Below are 20,600 nucleotides of genomic sequence, written 5' to 3' on the forward strand. Positions count from 1 at the left end.
ACGTCACCTGATGTTGAGAAAGGCAAAGGGGAGGAAGGCCGGGTCACTCTACTCAGATCTTTGCAAGTCATAGTTCATTTTGTCTTTCAGATGACAAGGGAATGGCACAGCCAATATCATTTCCATCTTTTGCAAAGAAACTTTTGATCTCTCTGTGCAAAGATGTTCCATTTCAAGTTAAGTGTGTGGCCTGCCACCAGACACTGCGTTCCCACATGGAGCTCACTGCCCATTTCAGGTTTGTAAGGGGCTAGTCTTGGGCTGTAAGATTCCCGCCCAATAAGCTCCACAACAGCCAGAGGACTCAACAAATACTTTTCTATTCCATGTTTCTCTCCTTCTAAAATGAGAATGTATATTTGCCTGGACATTACCCAAACTTAGCATAATGAAAGAAGTGAGAGGTGTGAGAAAAGTGGATATATTGATGTTGCTGTGAACATAAAACAAGCTAACAGTTCTAAGTTCTGCATGTGCTGTTGAGGGTTGTGCCTGGAGGAGGAGAGGGTTATGATAGAACCTTGGCTTTGAGTCAACCAGCATGGAAAGTATCACAAACAAGTGAAAAATTACATGTCAGTGAAAGGCCAAATTTGTCAAACAATCAAGTATGCTTTTTTTGTCTTTACAATGGAAATTATCAAGCACTATACAAAAGTAAGGAGAATCGTATAATGAACCCCAGTGTACCTTTCACGAGGCTTCAGTAGTTATCAACACATGACAGTCGTGTTTTATTTATACTCTCATCCCCAGAAGTTCTTATTTTGAAGCAAATCTTGTCATTTTATCTGTAAATACTTCAATATATATCTCTGAATGATAAGCACTCTTTTTTTTAAAGAAAAATAACTAATACCATTATCACACTTTAAAAAACTATTTTTTTAAATATCATCAAACACCTAGTCAGTTATCAAATTTCTCCGATTACTTCATGATGTTTTTTACATTTGGTTTGTTGGAATCATAATTCAAAGTCTGTACTTTACATTTAGATGCTGTGTCTCTTAGGTCTTTTTTTCCCCATTATTTCTTTAAAATGCATTAAAATTGTATCACACTACTAAATGATACAATTGCATTTGTTTTAGTAGAACAGTTGTTTTCACAAACCTTCAAGTAAAATATGTTCTCAAAAAACAGAGGCAGTGGAGTATAATCACTCTGTATACACTCAGTATAATTATTGATGTTAACAGTCCTGGTTCTGACTTATATTTTATGAGTTCAAATCCTGGTTCTGCCCTTTATTTTTATTCCTAATTTTTTTAATGGAAAATTTCAACTGTATGGAAGTCAGCTGAATAGTATAATGAACCTCCATTTACCTGTCACCCAGTTTTAATAATTATCAACACTGCCATTCTTCTTTTATTTATATATCTGTATGTTCCTTACTACCCTTAATTATTTTTTACAGTTCTTTGTTTCTGAGATACAATTTCGATTTATTGAAGTATACAAATCTTAACCTTTATGATTTTGACTACTGGATACATCTGTTAACCCACACTTTTACCATCCTGTGTTACCTCTCCATGGAAAGTTCCATTGTTCCCTTCCTGGTCACTTCCCACCCTCTCACCCTCAGGCAGTCTATTCTGATACTTTTTCCACCTTACGTTGGTTTTATCTCCTCTAGGACTTTATGTAAATGGAATCATATAGAGTATGCACTCTTTTGTGTTTGTCATAATATCTGTAAGATTCATCCATATTGTTTAGTACATTGTTCCTTTTTATTTGTGAGAAGTATTCTCTTGTATGAATACAGCACAATTTGTTTATTCATTCTTATGTTGATGGACAGTTTTTAGCTAGTGTGAATAAAGCTGCTATGTACATTTTATACAAGCCTTTTATAGACATAGGTTTCATTTCTCTTGGATGAATATCTAGGAGTGGAATTGCGGGATCGAAGAGTATGTGTATTTAATTTTATAAGACACTACTAGACATTTTCCCAAAGTGTTTGCACTGGTACACATTCCTACCAGCCAGGTGTGAGAGTTCCATTTCCTCCACATCCTTGCCAAGGTTTGCTGTTGCCAGTCTATTTCATTTTAGTTGTCCTTTTGAGAGTCTCACTGTGGTTTTAATCTGGATTTCCCTAATGAACAATGATGTTGGACACTTTCTTTAGTATAAAAGCAACCATGGGCATGGCATTTTCCTAACGTAAAATCAGTTCATTCTTAAAGAATAGGTACAGGGTTGTTGAGAGTCTCACTGTAGTGCTCCTCTGTATTGTTTAATTACCACAGAGAAGTTAATTACTTGCTTGTCTCATGACGTTCCTATCAGTGCATTTGATATAGTTTGTACTTGTCTAAAATTTGTCTGAATTTTTAAAAAAATTTTTGATTCTAGTTTTACCCTTTGGTATATGGATTAGAAACAGATAAGTGTAGGTAATGGTCAGGTAGATAGAATATTATTATATCATCTGCAACTTTATTTTTTAAAATTTATTTATTTTTGGCTCTGTTGGGTCTTCGTTGCTGCACGCAGGCTTTCTCTAGTTGCCGCGAGCGGGGGCTACTCTTCATTGAGGTGCACGGCTTCTCATTGTAGTGGCTTCTCCTGTTGCAGAGCATGGGCTCTAGGCACGCAGGCTTCAGTAGTTGTGGCACGCGGGCTCTAGAGCGCAGGCTCAATAGTTGTGGTGCAAGGGCTTAGTTCTCCGCGGCATGTGGGATCTTCCTGGACCAGGGCTTGAACCCGTGTCCCCTGCATTGGCAGGTGGATTCTTAACCACTGTGCCACCAGGGAAGCCCTGCAACATTATTGAAAAACAATTTTTAGTGCTTGTGTATACATTGATTACTTTATAATTCCTACAATAAAAAGCAGAGATACCATATTTAGAAAATACTTATGAGTTTATTTTTTTGTCCAATTTAGAGTTCGTTGTCGAAACGCTGGTCCTGTAGCTCTAGCTGAGAAGAGCATTGCTCAGGTGGCAGAGAAATTCCTACTGAGAGGTTATTGTCCACATTGCAACCGTGTCTTTGTGGATGAAACCAGTACCCGGAATCACAAGCGGAACTCAGGACACAAAGTCCGAGTCATTAACTCAATGGAAGAATCAGTCTTACTTTATTGCCACAGCAGTGAAGGGAACAAACCCCCTTCTGACTTGCACCTGTTGCAAGATAAGTCAAAATTTTCATCACTTAAAAGAAATATGTCCGTTCGAGAATCTAGCTCAGAAGATTGCAGCACTGTTCCAAAAAAGAAGATTAATTTAGGAGATAAAAGCCATGGGGGTATGGTTTGTGTTCAGAAGGAAAAGTCACTTGTTAAAACCTGGTTTTGTGAATGCCAGCAACGCTTCCCAAGTGAAGATGCAGTAGAAAAGCACGTTTTCTCAGCAAACACGATGTGTTATAAGTGTGTGGTCTGTGGGAAGGTGTGTGAAGATTCAGGAGTCATCCGTTTACATATGAGCCGCATTCATGGAGGGGCACATTTAAATAACTTTCTTTTCTGGTGTCGGACATGCAAAAAGGAGTTGGCAAGGAAAGAGGCTATAATGGCCCATGTGACTGAGTTTCATAATGGACACAGGTATTTTTATGAGACAGATGAGGTAGAAGGTGACACTTTGCCGTCATCCTCTACAACGTTGGTGAATGATCTGACTGCTGATAATCCTTTTTCGACTATTACTATTCTTGATCATTCCCCAGCAACCAGTCCTCCAAGCGGTAAATGGCAATGCCGAATTTGTGAAGATATGTTTGACTCCCAAGAATGTGTGAAACAACACTGCATGTCTTTAGCAAGTCACCAGTTTCATAGGTATAGCTGCGCCCATTGCAAAAAGACTTTTCACAAGATGGAAACACTGTATCGACATTGCCAAGATGAGCATGACAACGAAATAAAGATGAAGTATTTCTGTGGCCTTTGTGATCTGATCTTTAATGTGGAAGAAGCGTTTCTGAGTCATTATAAGGAGCACCACAGCATAGACTATGTATTTGTGTCAGAAAAAACGGAAACGTCCATTAAAACCGAGAGTGATTTTCCAGTTATAGAGACCGGTAACCTACTCACGTGCGGCTGCCGGGAGAGCTACCTCTGCAAAGTCAACAGAAGGGAGGACCACGCTCGCTGTCTGCAGACTCTCCTGGGCCAGGGCCGCCTGTGGTTCCGCTGTGGCGTGTGCTCGGCCACGGCGCAGGCCACGGATGACATGCTGGCACACGTGCGCCAGGTGCACGCGGAGCCGGAGGGCGCAGAGGGCATGCCGCGGTGCCTGATCAAGTGCGGCACCTGCACCAGAGCCTTCCAGGATCCCGAGAGCGCGCAGCAGCACTTCCACAGGAAACACTGCTTCCTGCGGGAGCCCAGCGTGGCCTGCTTTGGGCCTGAGCAGACGAGCCCGTACACGTTTGCTGCCAGTTCCTCCTGTGCAGAGAGAAAGCTGAGACAGGCAGCAAGCTGTCCACAGACTTCAGACCTGGAGAGAGGAGCCGAGACTGACGTGAGCTGTCAGAGTACAGGTACGGCTCCACAACCCTGACGTCCGTACACGTTTCCCATTTCCGCTTAGAAACACGTGCATGTGTAGCCACCCTCTTTGCTCCTAGGGAGCCAGTGTTGAAGCCAGGACTTGATGGGCTGATACGTGGCGTGCACTTTACCGGGAGGAATCTGTATTCCCGCTGCTTCAGGCAGCCACTCTCTCAACCTAAGGGCACAAGGAATATCTGTTACGCTAAATAATAGGTACTTTAGGTAACATTTTCTTTTCTTTTCCAAAAGACATGGGAATTTTGAAAGATGAGGGAAATAGATGGTCCTTCTGAAAGTCAGATTTGAAAGTTATCCTGCACGTTACTGTCATTTAGATTTAAGTTCAATAAAAAGATAAATCAGGTGAATTCTTTTTATTTCTATTTTGACCTTATTCTATAAGTATGAGAAGTTTTAAAGGTCACTTGAGAATTTGTATATTTTTGTTACCGTCTTCGGAAGCAAAGCTTTTACTTAGAGTTAAAATAGCAATTAGAAGTCGAGTTGTTAAGTGGTAGCAAGAAACCAGGCAGAAAACTGAGGTATGGATCCCCTTGTCTGTGCTTACTCTAGGCTTCCCTTCTTCTTTGATAAGATTAAGGAAGTCTAGAAGAGTGCAGTGTTTTCATTTTGTTTAGAAGTAAATTGTTTTCTTTAGAGTATAATTTTAAGTGTATATTCTTTTAAAGATTAACTCTTCATAAGTTATACAATGTCGAGTGGAAAAAATGAAATATGTGAGTATTTTGGTTCATAAAATATGTTTATGAATTACTGAGTTTGTAGCACATGTAGATCTCAACATTGCCTTTAGCCACGGTATGTTTTATGTGAGAAATGATGATCCATTCAACTCGATGTCAAACAGTGAAACCGTGGTCACACTATTTTATGTTCTGTTGTTTTCCTTTTGCTCTTGTGATTGCTTTTGGGGGATTTGTGTTGGTCTGTGTCTGATAGGAGGTCATTGTTGTATCTATTAGTATTTTAAGCAGACAGATAGGAAGATGGGTGGTTTGGAAATGGGAAGATGGCAGTCTTTTTCTGAGGGAGTCTCTAGTAGGTGGAGTAGAAGCTATCCATTTTAAAAATAATATAAACATTTAAGGCTTGCATTGCTACCACTCGAAACTGTAAGGCCCTGTCAAAGTGAAAGGTATGAAAGAAGAGAAGAGGAGGGAGGGGAAGAGGAGGGAGGACAAGAGTTGCAGATGGTGGGAGGTGAGAGGCCCTGAGTTGACTGAGGAAGAGGTGTCCTTGGCGCGAGGAGCACCGGGCCCTGTTCTGCACGAGCCACAGGAGCCTCTTGTGGGCTGTCTCGTGTCTGCTTTCAGGTGTGTGAGCACAGAGCCAGAGGGCTGCTGATGAATCAGTCTACATTAGGAAAAGAACAAACTCCTGGCGGCGAGAAAGTTCTTAGCAAGTAACCCTGAAAGTTTGTTTTGATGGATGGTGCGAGTTTTTAGTTATTTAGCCTTAAAACTTGGTCTTCCATATCTTCCAGTATACTAATTTTTTAAAAACTTTCTTTTATAAGTGACTTTTAAAGAAAGCCAGGATCAATGGTACATATTTGTTGAAAGAATAATCATTTCTGAAATATTCAAAATATTTCTTATCTGATATAAATATATTATGTCACATACAGGTTTGGATTTCATGACATGGTTTAGATAGAAGTAAATAACATGTAAGATTAATATTAAGTTGACAAATTAAAAAGTTTTTAGCTAATTCTTATCAAATTCATGTTGATGTTTCTCTCTTCTCAGATGAAGAGGTTGTTGAGCTCCCAGATTTGGATTACCTGCGAACCATGACTCACATAGTCTTTGTAGACTTTGATAACTGGTCCAACTTTTTTGGTCATCTACCAGGGAATCTTAACCAAGGAACATTTATTTGGGGCTTTCAAGGTATGGTTAATAAGGAACACATTTGAGACAACCTCCCTTTTTTTCCCCCTTAGAATGTGATTTGCTTTAAAAGGACTCCTTTTGAACCTTCCTGAATAGAAGATAGGAACATAATTGGAATTTTGTCACTTTGCATTATAGTTACTCTGCTAGAATATTTTTCTCTTTACATTTCTCTGAGGTAAATATTCGCTCTACCTGGTGACCCAGTTTGTGGATCTTTAGATACAGATTGAAAGAGCCTTTATTCAATATCTACAATGCGCCAGATACTGTACTTGGTACTAATGCATGCTTACTGATTGTTATAATTTTCACCCTTTAAAATATAAGGAAGAAGGCTGAGAAGTTTATTTTTCACAAAGTACAAAAATAATAAATAGTAGAGTTAGCTTTCAAACTGGGGCCTCATGACTACAGGACTAGTGTGTTTTCAACATAACTGCCTCTTCACTTCATCCTTACTGTTCATAAATGTGCATCTTCACATAAATCTCCCTTCCAGGTACTAACCAGGCCCAGCCCTGCTTAGCTTCCGAGATCAGATGAGATCGGGTGCATTCAGGGTGGTATGGCTGTAGTCTAAATCTCTTTACAAACCATTGACCAAACCTGGGAGAGAGACTCCTCTTCGATTAACTGAGGCTTAGTACAGTGAGCCTCTGATGTACAGGCATCCCTAGGAGATACTGCTGGTTCAGTTCTAGACCACTGCAAGTCACATGAATTTTTTGGTTTCCCAGTGCATATAAAAGTTATGTTTATACTATACTGTGGTCTATTAAGTGAGCAACAACATTATGTCTAAAAGAAGTCTTAATTAAAACATACCTTGGGACTTGCCTAGTGGCACAGTGGTTAAGAATCCGCCTGCCAATGCAGGGAACATGGGTTTGAGCCCTGGTCCAGGAAGATCCTATATGCCGTGGAGCAATTAAGCCCATGTGCCACAACTACTGAGCCTACGCTCTAGAGCCCGCGAGCCACAACTATTGAGCCCGAGTGCCACAGCTACTGAAGCCTGCGCCTAGAGCTCATGCTCTGCAACAAGAGAATCCACTGCAATGAGAAGCCCGCACACTGCAACAAAGAGTAGCCCCCGCTCACCACAGCCGGAGAAAGCCCGCAGGCAGCAATGAAAACCCAATGCAGCCAAAAAAAAAAAACCCTATTGCTAAAAAAATGCTAACCACCTGAGCCTTCAGTGAGTCGTAATTTTTCTGCTGGGGGGGGTCTTGCCTCCATGCTGATGGCTGCTGACTGATCAGCCTGGGGGTTGTTGAAGGCTGGGGTGACTGCGGCAGTTTCTTAAAATAAGACAACAATGAAGTTTGTAGCATTGGTTGACTCTTCCTTTCATGAACGATTTCTCTGTAGCATGCAATGGTGTTTGATAGCATTTTACCCACAGTAGAACTTCTTTCAGAATTGGAGTCAGTCTTCTGAAACCCTGCTCCTGTGTTATCAGCTAAGCTTATGTAATATTCGAAATCCTTTGTTGTCATTTCAACAATCTTCACAGCATCTTCACCAGGAGTGCGTTCCTTCTCAAGAAACCACTTTCTTTTGGCTCATCCATAAGAAGCAACTCCTCACCCATTCAAGTTTTATCCTGAGATTGCAGCAATTCAGTCACATCTTCAGACTCCAGTTCTAATTCTAGTTCTCTTGCTGTTTCCACCACATTTGCAGTTCCTTTGTCTACTGAATTCTTGACCCCTCAAAGTCATCCATGAGGGTTGGAATCAACTTCTTCCAGACTCCCGTGGATGTTGATATTTTGCTTTCTTCACATCTTCCCAGTCATGAATGTCCTTTATGATATCTAGAATGGTGAATCCTTTCTAGAAGGTTTTCAATTTAGTTTGCCCAGATCCATCAGAGGAATCACTACCTATGGCAGCTGTAGCCTTACGAAATTTATTTCTTAAATAATAAGACTTGAAAGTCAAAATTGCTCCTTGATCCATGGGCTACAGAATGAATATTACATTAGGAGACATAAAAACAAAATGAATCTCATTGTACATCTGCATCAGAGCTCTTGGGTGACCAGGTGCATTGTCAATGAGCAGTAATATTTTGAAAGGATTCTTCTGAGCAGTAGGTCTCAAAAGTGGGCTTAAAATATTCAAGAAACCATATTGCTGTCATCCAGGCTTTGTTCTTACATTTATAGAGCATAAGCAGGGTCAATTTAGCTTAATTCTTTTTCTTTTTTTAAAAATAAATTTATTTATTTTTGGCTGCATTGGGTCTTTGTTGCTGCGTGCGGGCTTTCTCTAGTTGTGGTGAGCAGGGGTACTCTTCGTTGCAGTGCATGGGCTTTTCATTACAGTGACTTCTCTTGTTGCAGAGCACGGGCTCTAGGCGCACGGGCTTCAGTAGTTGTGGCATGAGGGCTCAGTAGTTGTGGCTCGCGGGCTCTAGAGCACAGGCTCAGTAGTTGTGGCTCACGGGCTTAGTTGCTCTGCAGCATGTGGGATCTTCCGGACCAGGGATTGAACCCGTGTCCCCTGCGTTGGTAGGCGGATTCTTAACCACTGCACCACCAGGGAAGTCCTAGCTTAATTCTTAAGGGCCCTAGGATTTTCAGAATGGTAAACGAGCATTGTATTCAAGTTAAAGTCACCAGCTGCATTAGCCCCTAACAAGAGAGTCAGCCTGTCCTTTGAAACATTGAAGCCAGGCATTGACTTCTCTCTATCTGTGAAACTGCTAGATGGCATCTTCTTGCAATAGAAGGCTGTTTTGCCTACGCTGAAAATCTTTTGTTTAGTGCAGCCACCTTCATGAATTATCTTAGGACTTATCTTCTGGATGACTTGCTGCAGCTTCTACATCAGCACTTGCTGGTTCACCTTACACTTTAATGTTATGGGGACGGCTTCTTTCCTTAAACCTCATGAACCAACCTCTGCTAGCTTCAGACTTTGCTTCTGCAGCTTCGTCACCTCTCTCAGTCTTCATAGAATTGAAGGCAGTTAGGGCCAGGCTCTGGATTGGGCTTTGGCTTAAGGGAATATTGTGGTCATTTGATTTTCTATGCAGAGACTCAGACTTTCTCCATATCAGCAATAATGTTGTTTCACTTTCTTATCATTCATTTGTTCACTGCAGTAGCACTTTTAATTTCGTTCAAGAACTTTTCCTTTGCATTCACAGCTTGGGTAACTTTGTGGTGCAAGAGGCCTAGCTTTCAGCCTGTCTTGGCTTTTGACATGCCTTCCTCACTAAGCTTAATCATTGCTAGCTTTTGATTTTAAAAAACGTGAGATTCTTCCTCTCACTTGGACATTTAGAGGCCATTGTAGGGTTATTAATTGGCCTAATTTCAATATTGTGTCTCGGAGAAAAGGGAGGCAGGAAGGGAGGGGAGAAGACGGGGGAAGGGCCAGTCGGTGTGGCAGTCAGAACACACACAACATTTATCAGTTAAGTTTGCCTTCTTGTATGGGCATGGTTCATGGCACCCCCAAACAATTACAATAGTAACATCAAAGATCACCATAACAAATAAAATAATGATGGAAAAGTTTGAAATATTGCGAATATTAACGAAATGTGACACAAAGTTAACAAATGCTGTTGGAAAAATGACATCGATGAGCTCCCTCAATGCAAGGTTGCCACCAACCTTCAGTTTGTAAAAAACACAGTATCTGCAAAGCACAGTAAAGCAAAGTGCAGTGAAACAAGGTGTGCATGCCATGTTTGACAGCAAGCAGCATATAAAGAAGACGATTAGGATTTAAGATAGAAACATGCTGACCTGGATAAGGTAGTCAGTACAACCTCTTAGTAAGTCCAGCTTTCCTGATTGCACATCATTTTTATTCACTGAGCAGCCTTGACATATTTGTAAAAAACCACTAATGCGTACATTCATATAGAACAACAGCAGTCAAAGAATTTTCATGCACTTTACTTTTGATTCTGCTTAACATCCCTGTGAGTTTTCAGATTAATAGGCAGATTTGGGGAAGTCGGTCTACTTCCCCAAGATTTAAGCAACAACCTGGTGTTACCTGCACGAGAACTGCCTTGTTCTGCCTTCTAATCTGGTACTTTTCCTCTAGAAACATTTTTTTCTAGTATTTGTTTTTCCTTATAGAGTTTTCAGTTGTATCCAGTGTTCTGTTCTTTTTCTCTTGTTTGACTCATCATTTATGCCTTTTCTAAACATAATAGGAGGAAACACCAACTGGAAGCCTCCCGTCAACTGTAAGATCTATAATTACCTAAACAAGATTGGGTGCTTCTTCCTTCATCCTCGCTGTAGTAAAAGAAAAGATGCTGCTGATTTTGCCATATGTATGCATGTGAGTCATTGTTTTATTCAAAATCAAACGTGCATTTGGATTTTTTCCCCTCTTGAATCATAATGACACTGTAGATTCCTTTTCAATGTTGTGCTTTTTGTATAAAACCTTTTGCATCAGGTTCTACTTATGACTATTGAGGGCAGGAGTCCATAGCATGTGTTTACTGCTTCATCCCCAGTTCCAGCAGACTCTCAGCTACTCATAGTGCACCCTCAGCTATTTCTAGAATAAATTATCAGGAGATGACACTCCTTGATGCGTGAGGCACTTTCACATTTTAACATCTCTGAAATGGGGGGGCACCATAGCAGTCACTGTTGACCCAGATGGAATTTGCATTTGCTTCTGTCTCTGCTAGTCACCTGGAGAAACAACCCACCTGAGACCCAGTTTAAATTAAATTCTCTGCTGAAGGGTTTCTGTGTCACACTGATACTCTGCAAACTTGTTGACTGCTGCTTATGTTTTAAACCACAGATAGTTTCTTTTTTCATCTAGCCAGTTCTAAGATTGAGTTATGCAAATTACTTTGCTTACCTTTTCTCTATGGCAGATTCATTTTTTATTTACCCTCAGGTTGAGCGCGTAGCCCTGTTAGTGTTCCACCTTTATGTGGGGGCCTCCTGTTATATTCTTTTTGGCTTTTTTTTTCTTTCTTAGTGGCATATAAAAGAGCTTATCTTATAATTGACAGCATTTTATATTTGATTAAACATGGTATATTTCATTTATGAACGAGATCTTTATATCATACTTCAGTGGGAGCAAGGGAACAAGCTAAATACACGTTTCTAGGTATGTGTTCATTCTGAAATAGCTGTAACTTGACTGGAAGCTCAGATGCTGATCTTTATCAACTTGTGCCATTTTTTCCAACTTAGGCTGGCCGTCTGGATGAACAACTGCCCAAGCAGATTCCTTTCACCATCCTCTCAGGAGATCAAGGTTTTCTGGAGCTAGAGAATCAATTTAAGAAGACTCAGAGGCCAGCACATATACTCAACCCTCACCACTTAGAGGGAGATATGATGTGTGCCTTGTTAAATAGCATATCTGATACGACCAAAGGTATGCAGCTGTAGCCACAGTGCCAACTGCCCAAGAGGAAGAGACTTCACTTCACTTATTGATGAGAAACCAATAAACTGCTCTCCACTAGTGCCCTGCTGCCTGCTCACTAAACCGCCATGCGCTCATGCTTCTATCGTATTTTTTCTCTTATCTCACTTTAACTTTGAGTGTATTAGAAGGAGAATGAATTCATAATATTTTAGAGCCCATTTTTAATCTAATGAATAAAATTTATATTCATATATTTAAAATATATACTTATGGTTTGAAATATGCTAGTATAGTTTTGCAAAGCTCAGAATCCAGATCTTCATTTCATTTCTAAAATTCTAAATTTATCTTCAGTTTTTCAGAAAGCAAAGTGCTTATAGGAGAAATCAGAAAGCAATAAATGCTAATATGGCAATACCAAAAAATAAAAATTTAAGAGGTTGACAGTGACAAAATGATGCCCTGAAAGATCTTTATTGCCTTGAAGGGCTAGGCATCCGCTGTCCTACACTCTTCTCTGCCTTTTTGAGATTGTTCAATGAAAGGGCATGCTGATGTCCAATTTCACTAACCAGTATTTAAGAAAGGATGTAATTCTAGGGATCCAGATGGGTTTTGGTTTTGGTTTTTGTAATTTCTGAAATGTGGGTAGGAGAGAATAAAAGAGTAATTTTTAAATATCCTAATAATTTGCAGCCATGAATATGGTTTGAAGGTATTGATGAATGACCTCAATGAAAAACTGACTACTTTTTGGAATTTTTATTATATGCCTTTAAATTGTCCAAGTGTGCTCTCCTCCTAGCTATTTTCTTCTTTCTACATATATAGAGCCACATTTTGATTGAAGATCTATTCTGAAGAACTTTGCTCTAACCACTCACTGCGTTGGATCAATTCACTTTGCAAAGTTAGGAACCATTAAGCTACTGGCACAATTGTGCTCTTTAAAGAAAAATCAGCTCTGTTTTGCATATTTATGTCATGATTCAGTACTGAATTTTGTCTTCCTATTCTGTAGTTTCTGTTTTCATTCACTTGCTTTTTCTGTCTGGCGGGTTTTTTTCTTTTCTTTCTTTTCTTAAAATTTTTAATTAATTTTTTTTATTGGAGTATAGTTGATTTACAATGTTGTGTTAGTTTCTGCTGTACAACAAAGTAAGTCAGTTATACATATACATATATCCACTCTTATTTATTTATTATTTTTAAAATATTTATTTATTTGGCTGTGTGGGGTCTTAGTTGCGACATGTGGGATCTTCATTGCAGCATACAGCCTTCTCTCTAGTTCTCTAGTTGCGGTGTGTGGGCTTCTCTCTAGTTGTGGCGTGTGGGTTTTCTCTCTCTAGTTGTGGCCCATGGGCTCCAGGGTGCGTGGGCTCTGTAGTTTGTGGCACGTGGGCTGTCTCGTTGAGGTGCACAAGCTCAGTAGTTGTGGTGCGTGGGCTTAGTTGCCCCATGACGTGTAGGATCTTAGTTCCCTGACCAGGGATTGAACCTGCGTCCCCCACATTGGAAGGCAGATTCTTTACCATTGGACCACCAGGGAAGTCCCTATTCACTCTTTTTAAAATTCTGTTCCCATATAGGTCATTACAGAGTATTAAATGGAGTGCCCTATGTGTCTGTGGCTTTTTTTAACCTCTTTTTCTCCCATTCTTTTACCATCCCTTTCCCGATCCTTAACAACATCTACTTAATATCTTGAAAAATATTAAAATTTTTACCTTTGCTACCTAGGCCCACCCCCTTTTCTTCCTCCTATGCTGCTGCTCTGGGGAGCATTTCTTTTGTAATTTAGAACATGAGACCTGTAATGGATTTGCCTTTCTTTCAACTTTATTTGGAATGAGAGCTACATATGAGTAGGTCTGCATGGGTATATTAGGGTTGGAGGTAAAGTATAGGTTATTGTTATATACCGATGTTCTTTTCTTAATGTCTCTTATGCTCTAGCCTTTTTTTTTTTTTTGACATATACTTTAATTTCCTTTTTCACTCATCAGTGTCATAAACCACTCTCTATGTCAGAATATAGAATTCTCTAGGTATTTTTTTTTTAATCATTCATTTGTAATCAGTGCTCGTTTGAACTTACTGCTCTTTGGGGACACATGTATACTTTATTCTGAATTTTTGTGAAATACAGAGACCATGCAGTGCATAAAGAAGGGCATGGTCTTTGATTCGAATACTGACTTCTGCTTCTTAGCTGTGTGATTTCAGGCAAGTTACTCAACTTTTTCTGAGTCTCACTTTTCATATCTATAAGGTTGTAAGAATTAGTGATACGTATAGTGTCTAGCATAGCATAGGAAAGAGCATAGGTGCTCAGTAAATAGCAGCTATTATTAATTATTACTACTGTAAAAAGGAAGTATGGTTACTAGCCACTATATATTTTTTTACTTTTTCTTTCCATTTTTTTCATTGTAGTAAAATATACATAAGATTTACCATCTTAACCATTTTGAAGTCTCCAGTTGAGTGGTATTAACTGCATTTACATTGTTGTGCAGCCATCACCGCCATCCATCCCCAGAACTCTTTTCATCTTGCAAAACTGAAACTCCATACCCATTAAACAACCCCACACTCCCCTTTCCCCAGCTCCTGGCAGCCACCATTCTGTTTCCTGTCTATGAATTTGACTACTCTAAGTATGTCGTGTAAGTTAAATCATGCAGCCTTTGTATTTTTGTGACTGGCTTATTTCACTGAGCAAAATGTCCTCAGGTTTCACCCATGTTGTAGCCTATGTCAAAATGTCCTTCCTTTTTAAGGGTGAATAATACTCCATTGTATGTATATACCCCCTTTTGCTTATCCATTTATCCATTGATGGACACTTGGGTTGCATCCATGCTTCAGCTATTATGAATCATGCTGTTGTGAACATGGGGATACAGACATCTCTTCGAGATCCTCCTTTCAGTTCTTATGAGTATATACCCAGAAGTGGAATTGCTGGATCATATGGTAATTCTATTTCTAATTCATTCATTCATTTATGGCTATGTCGGTCTTCGTTGCTGCTCAAGGGCTTTTTCTAATTGCGGTGAGTGGGGGCTACTCTTTGTTGCGGTGCATGGGCTTCTCATTGTGGTGGCTTTTCTTGCTGCGGCACACGGGCTCTAGGTGCACAGGCTTCAGTAGTTGTGGCACGCAGGCTCAGTAGTTGTGCCTTGTGGGCTCTAGAGCGCAGGCTCAGTAGTTGTGGCGCACGGGCTTAGTTGCTCCGCGGCATGTGGTATCTTCCCAGACCAGGGCTCAAACCCATGTTCCCTGCATTGGCAGGTGTATTCTTAACCACTGCACCACCAGGGAAGTCCTTTTTCTAATTTTTTGAGTAATCTCCATACTAATTTTCCACATGGATTGTACCATTTTACATTCTCACCAGTAGTGCATAAGGGTTCCATTTTCTCTGCATCCTTGCCAACAATTGTTATTTTCTGACTTTTGTTTGTTTTTATAGTAGCCATCCTAATGGGTGCGAAGTGGCATCTCATTTTGTTTTTGATTTCCATTTCCCTAATGGTTAGTGATGTAGAGCATCTTTTCATGTGCTATAGCCACTACATTTTAAAAGTAATGAAAATTATTAAAATTAAGTGGCCAAAGAAATGTAGTCTTTAAGTCACATATTTTATTTAGGTCTGGATTTAAAGATGCTTTTATAACTCTAAAATTTAAAAAAATATTATGCTGAATCACAGTATGTTCAGATTCAGTTTAAGACAAATTTTTTTCTTCATGGAAGATTGAAAGGCATCAAACTGCCTGCTAATAAACTTTATAATAAGAAAAATCAAAGAACAGTGACTTTCTTGGGTAACTTTATTCCTTTACCTTTCCTAATAAATGGCTTTCTGAATAGTAGAGTAACAGTCTTTGTTAAGAAATGATATTTAATATGTATTGTGACTGAGAAACATCTCTCAGTGTCCACAAATACTGCAGTTCGTGTTGGGCCTGTAGTGTAGTTTTGGTTACCACAAGAATGCCAGGGTAACTCCTTTCATCTAGCTTAACCCCGTGTGCTATCTTCAGATCTGACAACCAGTTATTTTAAGGCAGTGTGGTTTGCGGGTAGGCGTCGATGGACCTTTTTGGGAATCTGAAAAAAGCTTTCCAAACCTCTTTCCCCCAAATGGACATGTACAGTAAGTCCCCTACATATGAACCTTCAAGTTGCAAACTTTACAAACGTGCATTCGCATGTCCAATCACTTAAGTTACTTCACGTGTCTGGCATACCTTGTCACATGCGTGCGTCCTCTACAAGTGGTTGTGTTTTTGTGTACTTTACTGTACATTACTATATAGAGTACAGTAGTACAGTATCTTTATTTCAAGCCCAGGATGTCCAGAAGCAAGCGTAAAAGCAGCGGTGATGTAGCTGGTACTACTGTACTTTTCAAGGTACTGTATTGTAAGATTAAAAATGCTTTCTTTATTTTTTGTGTTTATGTATTATTTGTGTGAAAAGTATTATAAACCTATTACAGTACAGTATTATATAGCTGATTGTGTTAGTTGGGTACCTAGGCTAATTTTGTTAGACTTATGAACGCGCTCTCGGAACGGAACTTGTTTGTATGTAGGGGACTTACTGTACATACAATATCACGTACAGCTTCGGGCATCTGTCGTTTCAAGGCTCCTAGTTACCAACCAGCCACCCCACAAATTCTCTTACAAGTAACACACAGTGAGAAGTTCTCTCATGTTTTATAAGCATTGTGATGATTTTTCACGTTTTTAAAATCTCTGCCATAGCATAGACAAATGATACAAGCTTGAACCTCTTATTTCTTTATAACTTTTCAGAAATTTTCCATTATTAGGACCATAAAGTGGTTTTATTACTCCTGTGTAAACAGGAAGAATCTATTGAATAGTGTTGTCAGAATCAGTGATCATATGGTATCTTATACTTTCTTTTTTGCCAGTTTTTCAGTTAATTGAAAGTTTTTTCAGGAGATACTTATTTCAGTAGAAATAGAGGTATTGGGAAGTTGCTGGCTCCATGTATGAATGTCAGTCATTTGGTCATAAGGTCTTATTATATCTTTGCTTGGTAGGGAGAGGACAGGTAAGTAGTGCTACTGCTGCTACTTTGTTAGATCTCTGACTTGGGTTAAATCAGTTACCCTCTATAGCAAGGTGAGCCTTTATACTAAGTTTGAGATTTGAATGTGTCATGGTTTTTGCCCTTTAAACTCACTCTCCTTCTATGCATCAGGGTTCCAGCACCAACGTTTTGATTACAGCTATGATATATGTGTAAATCCCTGTAGAGATGTGTAAAAATACTAATCTGTCCTGAATTGACACCTTTGGGCCCCTTATCCTTCATCAGTTCTATTTTATATTGTACTCATTTTCACTTTTTAAAAATTTACCAAGATACATGGATCCTTTCTAGTGATCCTAGTCAGAGGAGCCAGGTAGACTTTTTCTTCTTTTATGCTTTTCACACTTTATTCACAAATATGTGTTCATTCTAACTCAAGCCTCATGTTTCAAAGATGCAGATATCACTTGTCATTTCAATTGTTGTTTTAAAGAAGTAAAAGGAACTAACCTTTATTAAGGACCTACTGTGTGCCAGCCACCATGCTAGCTGCCTTTTGTATTTGTAGTGTTTGAAGATATTTGAACATGTTCAAAGAACTTCTGCGTGTTGTTTAATCCTCTTTTCAACGCTGTGAGTTAGGATATATTAGATCGCCCCCTTTCATAGATGAGGGAGCAGAGGCCCAGGAAGGTTAAAATAGCTGCCTGAGGCCACACAGCCATCACCTGTGAAGGCTGAGGCTTTCACTGACACAAAGCCCTGATTTTATTATGTAGAGAATCCATTGTGCATTGTTCGCTCTTACCATGTCCTTGAGGAATGAAGATGAGACGCTCTGTTGCAGTCTAACGGCAGTGCAGAGTGTGTATAGATGAAAATAACATTTAGGAAGATGCTTTTTTTTTTTTTTTCCCTAGAAGGTAAAAAGATTTGATTGTGGGTTCTGGGGGTTCTGGTACTTTAAAAAGTAAGCTGATTATGTGTCAAGCATAGCCAACTTATTGTAAGTTCTCTGGGATCTTTTGTCTTGTAAGTAAACCAGGAAGCCCCATTTTCTTTTCTTCAGACTGTAGAAATGCAGTCTCAGTGTGAGGGCAGGCTGAGTTAAAGGGACCACGCTAGCACCATTTTTATTTACCCCGTGACGCTGCTCCTGGCTTGTAGTATGCTCTTTGTAAAGTAAAATAACTATGGTACTTGTTTTTACTGTCTTGACCATACATTTTAAGGTTTTGTTTGTTTGTTTGCTTTTACTTTCCAGAGTGTTGTGTTATTGGACCTACTTCAACCACATTCTTGATGACTGAATTTCTGAGTTGCCATTTTCTACTATTTCATTAGTCACCGCCATTGCTTATATAAAAAAATTCTCTGGGCTCTTAAAGATCTGTTTATGTAATAGAACTTGCCTGTATCTTGTAGGTTAGTTCAAGAACATTGTTTGCTTTATGTAAACAGTTTTTAAAAACACAGTTTTGTGTATTCAGTTGTTTATAGTTCTTCAGTAATTAAACATCTTCCTTCCAGTTTTATGTAAAGTTTGAACTTTCCTAGAATATTTTTTCTTAGGTAATGCAAGGAGGGACTTGAGCATAGGCTGTTATGAATTAGTGAATTTAAATTGAAAACAGACTTTACTGTGCTTTGACATGATTTTTGTTGAATCTGAACACTGTCCTTGGGCTGTCTGGTTTATGGCCCTGGGACTTTGTTATGTCTGTTTGGTTTGTGTCTTCATTTTGGAATGAATGGGATGAAGGCATTAAGTATGGTTGGTACCAATTATACAGGTTTTTAAAGCCATCTTAAAAGTTGAACATACTAATTCACCCATGCTGTGAAAGTGTAGGTGATTGAAGCAGTGGCATGCCCTATATGAAATAGTTGTTGAACCTAATTCTAAGCATCTATCTGCCTGCTTGCTCAGCCTGTTGATGAGACTATATAGGTTGTTGCTTTGGGCACCATCCTAAAAATCTATATGATACAGTTAATTCTGTGCAAGGTACTGAAAAATAGGGAAAAAATTCATGATTTTCTCTGTTCTACAGATGGGGGGCTGATTGAGGCAAACGAAACCTTTAAAAATTTTTACAACCTAGTGTCAAGCTAAACCTTATGATTCAAACCTGCAGTTTTGCCTTAGGTCTTGGTTGCCATGATGAATTGTTTAGGCCAGTTACCACATGCTGCTTTTGACTGGCCTTGACTTTGAATTGTAATAAAAGAAACCTTGGGTATTTTCTCTTTGTTCCTAATGTTTTAAGACTAAATTTTTTGTTCTTCAAATTGTAAATGTAATGTTTTATTTCACTAAAACACAGCTTGAAATATTTGAAGTAGTAGGTGTATATAACATATTATAGAAAAAGCAATAGTTTTTTTTGCTGGAATAGCAAAAGGTGACTCGTAATAAATTTTTGCAGCAAAGGAATATAAGAGAAATATAATGGTTTTTATTTATAAACAGTGATATATTGATAAATTTTTAAATGTATATTGTTAGTTTTTACATATTTTCACAGAAGCAAATACGTCCATGTGATTTGTATTGAATACACAATCAGGGTTATTTAAACCCTGATTCAGTCACTCTGATAGAAATTGATTTAAATGTAGTTAAGGTGGAAAGCCAAATACTGGGTCCCTGATGGTACCACGTTCATATTTTAAGTGACTTTTGTAATACCCGGTCAGTCATGTCATTATTTTAAAGCCTTAGGTCTCTCAGTAAGCATATAAGGCATCAAGTGAGTTTGTGCCATGCAGAGACACTGTTAATATAAATCTATGGTCTCTATAGAGATGAATGCATATGATTTTCAAAATACAGGAGAATTTTATCTGTCATCATTAAAAATCTTTTAAAGATGATTTCATGCAAATGAAACTTCGGAGTTTATTTGCTAGATCCAAATAAACATACTAGCTTTTTAAAATACACAGTTTTTAAAAATATACTAGGATTTTATATTTCCTCAACATGCAAAAAGAACTTTTTCAAATAATTTTTTGAATATGGAGCCAAAATCAAATTGCCTATTTCATTCATTTTTATCTTTTTCTCAATTTAAGTAATATTATTTGGTAAGCATTAAAAAACACACAAATCTCTAAGGAAAGTTGTGTAATACTAATGGATTGTAATTAGTAAGCTTGGGTATGGGAGAAGTCATTGAAAGTCACATTGTCTTAGAATACATAAATTATGGCACAAAACTTTTTCAGAAGTACATTTGAATTTATTCTTCTTTACAGAATGTGACAGTGATGATAACCTGGGTATGAAGAGTACTTCAATGGGAGAAGAATTCAGATCCACAGAAGGTAACCTAATCCCTTCCTGACTGTATCTGTATGTTTTTTTTTAATTTCTCCCTCTTTCACTTCATCCCTCCTACCACTGAGTATAAAAAAAAAAAAAAAATTGTTCTCTCATTTAAAGGATAGTTTGCATTTCCTCGTGTAAGATGATTTAGGGGCTAAAAGAGAAATCAGCCAGTCGACTGCCTGGTTTTGTAAATAAGGTTTTATTGGAGCTCAGCCACACTCTGTTGTGTAAGTATTGTCTGCGCTGTTGCTTTGATGTCGCAAGAGCAAGGGTGAGTAGTTGTGATACAAATAATAGATCCTCCCCCACCCCGCAACCAAGCCTAAAATAAATATTTTCTGACCCTTTGCAGA

The 20,600-nt window shown here is 38.8% G+C and overlaps 1 protein-coding gene across 8 annotated transcripts in view; it reads left to right on the plus strand.

The window, feature by feature from the left end:
* Nucleotides 1–20,600, plus strand: part of ZNF451 (zinc finger protein 451) — a 123,271-nt gene that overhangs the window by 86,559 nt on the left and 16,112 nt on the right. For all 8 annotated transcript variants that reach the window (XM_079933584.1, XM_079933581.1, XM_079933583.1 and 5 more), the window contains 6 exons: nt 91–238; nt 2,908–4,514; nt 6,300–6,443; nt 10,635–10,765; nt 11,650–11,836; nt 20,175–20,243. In XM_079933584.1, the coding sequence (XP_079789710.1) occupies nt 91–238; nt 2,908–4,514; nt 6,300–6,443; nt 10,635–10,765; nt 11,650–11,836; nt 20,175–20,243 (2,286 nt within the window). The remainder of the gene's footprint in view (nt 1–90; nt 239–2,907; nt 4,515–6,299; nt 6,444–10,634; nt 10,766–11,649; nt 11,837–20,174; nt 20,244–20,600) is intronic.

Source organism: Stenella coeruleoalba (assembly GCF_951394435.1).
Source record: "Stenella coeruleoalba genome assembly, chromosome: 10".
NCBI classification, from domain to species: domain Eukaryota; kingdom Metazoa; phylum Chordata; class Mammalia; order Artiodactyla; family Delphinidae; genus Stenella; species Stenella coeruleoalba.